The sequence below is a fragment of the Embiotoca jacksoni genome, unplaced genomic scaffold (assembly GCF_022577435.1).
Source record: "Embiotoca jacksoni isolate LCO1_2020_lvr unplaced genomic scaffold, fEmbJac1.0.p SCAF_4, whole genome shotgun sequence".
Taxonomy (NCBI): domain Eukaryota; kingdom Metazoa; phylum Chordata; class Actinopteri; family Embiotocidae; genus Embiotoca; species Embiotoca jacksoni.
Window position 1 is genome coordinate 10,428,075 of NW_027185392.1, and position 7,697 is coordinate 10,435,771.

At 41.2% G+C, this 7,697-nt stretch overlaps 1 protein-coding gene across 1 annotated transcript in view; it reads right to left on the bottom strand.

Annotated features, from left to right (window-relative positions):
* ntn1a (netrin 1a) overlaps nt 1-6,569 on the bottom strand; it is a 61,222-nt gene extending 54,653 nt beyond the window's left edge. The window contains exons 1-2 of the mRNA XM_069167555.1: nt 6,349-6,569; nt 5,115-6,171 (exon numbers count right to left, since the gene is read on the bottom strand). Of these exons, the coding sequence (XP_069023656.1) occupies nt 5,115-6,138 (1,024 nt within the window). The 5' untranslated portion in view covers nt 6,139-6,171; nt 6,349-6,569. The remainder of the gene's footprint in view (nt 1-5,114; nt 6,172-6,348) is intronic.
* Nucleotides 6,570-7,697: the final 1,128 nt, after the last annotated feature.

Below are 7,697 nucleotides of genomic sequence, written 5' to 3' on the forward strand. Positions count from 1 at the left end.
GATGCAGCGAAGGTGTGGAATAGTCGGACAGTGCAAAGTGCAAAGCAACAATGTCAGTTTATTCCCAGCTCTGTTTGCGGTGACTGGGACTAACAATGCATCCTGCCAGCGCCTTTGAAGATGAAGGATGCCGGTTTATAAAAGTGCACGGTGAGTTGTTTAAACATTAACCAGACTTTCAGTGTGAATGGTACCAAACAAACAACACAGCGAGGAAACATCTGAGGGAAGCCCTGCAGGACATCTCTGAAGTCCAGCTAACTTGATGCATTTTAAATGATAACCATCACTTCTCATGCACAAACATACATAATGATAGACGTCTGACTGGTGGAAAAACATAACTAAACATCGAAACAAAGAAACCAAGTAAGCAACTCAAACATGTTTGATCGTTTTTGTAATTTCACAAAATATTCATCAACACCTGACAGAGAGAACATATAAACATGCCCTCATTCAAAGTGCTGGATGGAAACATGTCTGATGGCTGAACTGTGTTCTGGTTTATTTAGGGAAACAATTTACATTGCTGATTGTCTTTGCTGGAAATCTGGTGCACCCTTGCTAGCTGTCACACTCCCCTGTTGTTGCTTTAGGAATGATCTTAAACCTCATTAAGGTTTGGGCACTAATCCATGCAAATAAGAAAAAATACTCCACCGAACAAAAGAGTGGGAACAGCTGTTTTTTAAGCATTAACGCATGTTTGAGTGAACATTTTGCACTCAGAAGACCTTTTCGGCACAATTTTGATGTCAGATTTCTTTTACCCACAATCACGAGGCACAAAAACATCTTAAAATATTTTTTTTCTTCTGTGTAAGTGGTTGTGGCTTTAAAACTCAATTATTTTAATGTGTATCAAACCAACCATATCAACTCTCCTACACCGCATGTTTGCTTCTGTCAGTCAGTTGCCTCTGAGCAGCACCTGGGAACATTTGAGTGTACTTTGTGCTTTTTGTAGTGTAGAGTTTGATAAAGGGGGACAAAACAAGCAGCAGATCGTTTTCAAATCATCCAGATGATGTTGGGATAAAGACATGGGTGTAATTTCCACTGGTGGCGATGGTGCACATCCCTCTCACCTTTCACACTTCTGCTTTTGTCCCCCTCACTTTAGTTTCAGGTTTTCTTACAATAATCTCTAAAGAGTGTTTAATTACTTTCTAGCCACCATGAGAGAAGAGTCTTCATGAATATTAATACACTCCTCTGAGTCACCTTTTTTTTCCTAAACAAAGACACTAAAATTTCATACCAATGAAAGATTTTGAACATTATCTATCATAAAGTAGAAGTTTTCAATCTGGGAAACTTAATGTGATTTTAAGTAGACTCACATATGATGAACCAGTTTCATCATAAATTGTCTAATTTGAAACTAAACTTTGGCTTTAGGAGTGGAAAAAAAGTTTCCTCCGATCACAACAGCCTTTGCATTGCACCTGATGAAGAGCGGCTGGACAATTGTCAAAATACTCAGCTGAGCAACAGGCCATAAAACTGTCACTTTGTTGCTCTTATTTTTAACTGTCTCTGTCTCCCTCACACATTTCCTTCATCACACTCCCGCTCTCTCACTCAAAGTCCATCTCTTTCATTTTCGCTATTGTCATCCTGCTCCATCTCCAGCCCCTCCCTCTGGCCCTGCTTCTCTGTGCGGACACTGCCGGTCCCCCTCATTCTGCATGCCTTCAAGCTGTCTTTCTAATCTTCCTGAATTATTCAACACATTTTCTCCTCTTCTTTTTTTGTCACCCAGCGCATACAGTAAACTGTACAAACGCGGAAACTGTGACTGCGGGATAAAAATTACAGTTACAGTTCATTTGCATTGAAAGAAATTTTCTGCGGAGAACCATCTGTGACTGTAGCCGTTTCTCATCACAGTAAGCTGAAACAGTGTCACTGTAAGAGGAGTTGAGTGGGATTTCTGTGAAGGAGCTCATATTTTAACCTACAAAGCTTAGAGGAGTATCGTGACAGGTGATGGTGCTTCCATACTTCTCCATCAGTTCCTTTCTCACATCAACACCTCTACACTGAGACTGAAACAGGTCTGTGGTGCTGCTTATTGAACTCATTGCAATAGAAGCTTCTCCTTGGCTGCGGAGGGTCAATAAGCCAAATGGATCAAGATGCACTCACAGGAGTGCATGAGCTTCCTTGAAGATCCTGATGAAATTAATCAGCAAAGTGCACTGAGATAAAAATGAAGGCAGACCTGTGTGTTCAAATGTGCCTTGTGCTCTTTATTCTTTTTTTTTTTTTTTTTTTCTTTTGGTGAGAATCAATGAATATTGGAGGAGTCACTCTTGCACATCGGTTACAGCACCACACCTTTTGATCGCACACAGAAACACTATGGTGATCGCTACATTGTGGCCAGTGACGATGACGACTCTCGGATGTCGGCCACTAAAGTTCTCCCAGTGAATCTAACACACCTTCATTGTTCACTACCCTTCACAGAGGTGTAATTCCTTCTTCTCTCCAGTGAAGTGAAATACCGACATGAGGGATGCAATGTAACAGTATTCATTATTTGTTTGCTAGATTGATAAAAAATAATAAAGTGTAAATGAATCTGGTTAAATTAAATTGAATTTATAAGTCAGAGGTCGTTCTTTTCTCCAGCAACATACATGTATCACTATAGAACATACTGATATTTAAAAGCTGTGAACTCCAGAAATACTTTGAAATACTTTCATAAGAAATATAAAATTGCCAGGGATTGGATTATTTGTGTATTGTCTCAGTGTTGCTCTTTCACCTGAGCAGTCTTTATTAATGATGATGGCTAATTTGTCTTTTTAAAAAAAAAAATAAGATACTTTCATATAAACAGGGAAATTGAGGGGTGTGGACAATTTCATCAGTGCTAAAAAAATTGATTCTGCCTCCTCTGTCTGTAAAAATATTTGAACTATACTTTTGAAAAATTGTTTTTAAAAGTATCAAATATTAAATGCAACTTATTTTACAAAGGGATACAAGTGAAAATTTAAAAACTGAATAATAAGGAGAAAAAAAAATCATTCAATAGAGTCCTCCATTAAAAAAACGAAACACAAAAAAACTTTCAGACTGGCTCATAATAACCACGCTTTAACGAGTAAAAACACCTTTTACATGGGTTTTACATGCTCTCTTGAACACACTGGCTTTCTCAAGAGTCCTGCGGTATGTACAGTATGTAGACTTTTCCACAAAACCGCTTCTGTTGATTTAGCAGCATGTTCACATCTGCCACCGAGAATGTCTCCAAGCTTTAAGAAATGGACAACAGCAGCAAACAAAAACCTCTTAAACAGCTGCTATGTGTCACAGTGGCTGACGTGTACTGAGACTGTCAAACAATATAGAGCCCCTTTCCCTGAAGACCAACGGCTGAATGGAAAATATAAGGATGTGAGTTGTGTTGAATGTGTCTTTCTATGTTTGTGAGGAGTCAGTCTGAAGTTTTAGTTTCAGCGCCTATCATCAAACATCTCTCTGCTGCCTGTCCTTTTCATTCTTTGGCAGGAACTCGTCATCCTACATGCCGTACACCTCATCAGCAAGAGCTGCACAAACATCACTTTGTACTGCAAATCTCTGCTATTTTACAAGCTATGTGATTTGAACACTTTTTTTTATCCAATAATTCAAAAAAAAAAAAAAAAAGATCTGACAACAAAAAGAGCCAGACAAGAATTTCTTGCAAAGCCAAGGCCTAAGAGTAAATAGTGAAATAGATCCTGTTTCAACTTTTGATAAAACTCACACTAAAAGCATGCTTTCCAAAATTGGACTGTTTAGGGTATGTAAATCAATATTTGTATTAATCCATATGAACAATCTTCCAATTACTTTTCACAAGTTCAGAGCTCAGAAGCTTTTCTTACCTGCATCTCCAGTCTAGCACTTGAACTGACAGAAGCCAGTGGAGATGCATTCAGTAGTATCTGTAATCTACAAGCTCTTATATCTCTGCCAGGTTGTAATAAAACACAACTACTACTGTAACTTTAATCACTTTGATCACGCAGCAGCTGATAAAACATGTTGGCTCTGAAACACAAAGAGCAGGAGCACAGATATGATCAGAGGTTGTTTTTTTTCTGCTGTTTTTTCACCTGTTTCTTTTTAGGATTGAAAATACTGTCTAGTTACAGATATTTAAAAAACTTCATTTTCTGCGGCTGTTTTTTTTTTTTTTTTTAGTAATTCTTTCTTTACTTCAAAAATTACTCTAAATGAATAAAGATAAAAGCCTAATAATTACGACATTAACCAAAATCAAAGAATTTCCACATTATTTTTCAAATCACATTGTTAATGCAGTACCAAAATCTAATTTAATTATTCCAATTTGCGATAATGAACACGCGCTATAATTATTTTCATATAAAATAAACTGTAATAATCTATAATGATAAATCGATATTTTTAATCGACTTTTAAGAGTTGATATTTTAAAATGTCGTTTCACGCTCGATTTTGATGTGGAAGATAGTTATGTGATAATTAAAAAATCTGTGCTCAGTTTCCACTGTGGTGACTTTTGGCAGGGTCCTTCAAATAAATTAAAAGCCATCGCTTTATTGCAGCGGTCAAGTCGAGCTATGAGAAATGTTGGTATGGATGATGAGGCTCAGCGGCCCCGTTTGAGGCGGTTTAAAAGCCTCCATTATTGCCTGCAACAAGTTAAACGGACTTTCAAATTGCATTTTCATGTTACATAGGGCAGAACTCGGTTCTATTCTGGTGCACGTAAAAAAAGGTGTCTTTGCTGCGGTTCTGTTTAAAGGGAGAGTTCAACTGATTTGAATTAAATACAAATTTGGTGCAGATTAGTCACAAAATATAACCATATTTTTTACTATCATTATTATTATTACTATTACTATATTGAAAAATAATCAAATGAATATTTTTGAATGTTCAAAATCTGCATTGACAAACGCGGATCTTCCTTTTTCTATAATAATCAAATTTGACACTTTGCCGGCACTTTGTGTCAAAATCAGCTCGTCCAGCCAACACAAATAAAATTCATCCTGCATGAAAGTAACTCTGCTCCTCATCATACCACCGGGACGGAGAGGAGTGGACGGACTTACCAACACATTCGTTGGCCTCCCTGGCTGTGGCTCTCTGCCACGGTCTGTCGTAGTGAAAAGGTTTGCACCTGTCGCATTCCGGCCCGGCGGTGTTGTGCTTACACTCACACACCAGACTCCCATCCCGGTCCTTTACGCAGCGAGATGCGTGTCCGTTGCATTTGCATCTCCCTCCGACCTGCAGGTCCGACACGGCGTAAAAGTAAGAGTCCCGGGCCAGCTCGGAGTCGTCCTCGTTCTCGTCGCCGAAAGTGTGCAACCGGCTGAAGATGACTTTGATGTCAGTGGCTGTTACCCAGTCCTGCAGCACCGGGGAGTTGTCAAAGTCGTGCGCAGACGGTCTGCCGTCCAGTGTGCTGAAAGCGATGAGCCCGCCGGTCAGAGGGTACATGTCGGTGTGGGAGTCCGTGCACACGGCTTCCTGCTCGTTCTGCTTTGTGATAACGGCTCTGTTGGGCTTGTTGTACATCTTCCTGCACTGGGTAGAGTAGAACTGAAAGGGTACCCAAGTTTTACCGTAGTCCATAGACTTGTAAATAGCCATGGATTCAGGTCGAGGTGAGCAGAACTGCAGGCTCACATAGGTGACCTCAAACTTCTTGCCGAGGGACAGAGTCAGAGTGACATTTTGCGGGTACTGGATGAAGTTCTCGGACTGCCAGCAGGTAAGGTTGTGAGGGTTGTTGAGATCAGTTAGGTACGCCGGTGGGTGATACTTCTTGGGGTCCGAGGCGTCGCAAGTGTTACAGTTCCTGGTTCTCTCGTCTCCCTTATCCGTAGATGTCACCACGCAGTAGCGGCTCGGCGTCTTGCCGCAGGTGCTGGACACTTTCACTTCCTTCCCGAAGGCGGAGTTGACGAAGTCCGGGATGCAGCGGCGCGGGTTGCCGTGCTCGTCGTAGCAGGGGTCCGGGGGAGAGGTCTGCGCTGCGAACAGGCTCATCCCGTAGCCGCCAAAGGCGCTCCGGCACGACAGGGACACGGCAAGCAGCACAGTCAGCACAACATCCACAGTCCTTATCATTGTGGATCCGTCTGTCTCCAAGTGTCTCTGTCGCTAGAGGAGAAAGAGAGAGTGTTACATTTAGGTGATGACACTGTAAGATATGAATTTAGTCTGTCTGCAAACGCCTCATCTTAAACAAAAATATGGGATAAGTGATGTAAAAGTAACATTCACGCACAGCAAAAGCAAGTCAGGTTTTGTTAATAAATCCTTTAAAGCTCACTTTACCTGAGAATAATTTAATATTGTAAATAGACTGGCAAATGTAGGCGACTTTTCTCTATCAAGCGCCAATCACAGCTCCTCCCGTTTTGTTGTTTGTTTCTTCCAATCTCCTGCGTAAAGATAGAGGAGCGGGTGGATTTAAGAGTCGCTCGTGTCCTTATAGCAAGTCCCACTCCTCCTGCCGGTCTTTTCAAAATCTCTCTCTCTCTCCCTCTCTCTCGCTCAGTCACTCTCTTCCCTCTCCCTCTCTCTCTCGCTCAGTCACTCTTTTCGCACTCCCTCCCTCCCCCCCCCCCCCTCTCTCTCTCTCTCTCGCGCGCGCGCGGGTCTGATCTCGCTTTAGATCAGCTCATCTTGAGGGGTGACACCAGTGCGGAACAACGACGTCCACTGGTGGCGCGTCAGAAGACTGACGCGCGGAGAAACGCAGATTATAACTAAGGAGAGAGAGAAGAGAGGGAGCAATAGGAGCAAATTGATCTCCATGAGAGCGACACCTGATACGATCATGTAGTTCAGTGGAAGCTGTAAAATTACAGAAACTGACTCGCAGTTTTCACTGTTCAGACAATAAGAGCCGCGGTGTGTGCAGGGGATCGTTTTCTGTCCTCCTCTTGTTCCTCGCATAGTGCATCACTTAAAACTGGTTTCTAGTTTCCTATTTATTTTACTAGTTGTGAAAAATGCTACAGATATGACCGCGTCACGACATTAAAAAAAACGGTCTATTAATTAAATGATTAAGCTATAAGAAGGCATACAAATTTTTCAAACTCAAGTTTCTCTAAGTCCACTGTTGTCAGCCTAAATGAAAGGGTTATTTCAAAATAAAATTACCTTTACAATACATTATGAAAGGTAACTATGAGGTGGAAGTTTTTTTTAAGTGCAAGAGTTTGGGTAACACTTTTGCCTCCCCATCTTGTCCTCATCAGCTGCATGATAGTTATAACACCCAGCTAATTAGCAGTCAAATAACACACAATAGCACAGATCTTGACAAGTGAAACACTTGCAGACCAGAATTAACTGCATTGTTCTGCAAGATTGTAGAGAACACCCCTCCTGTAAAGTACAGCAGCTGCTTCACAAGACTTGTTGAATGTTGTCAGCAAAAGTAACAGCGCCACCTTGTGCCCATTGAACGAAAACACCAATTCAGTATGCAGCCAGCAGTATCATCTGCTTTTCCCAGGCGGTGGAGGCATTAAACCGTGTATTTTGAGAGAAGGAGGATTATATACTTTTAGCACTGAGAGGAAAGAGGGAGGGCTTCTTCCTCTTTTATTGGGGATGATCTGGGATCTTTCATGGAAGAACAAACATATTGCCTGATATAACGTTTTACTCAT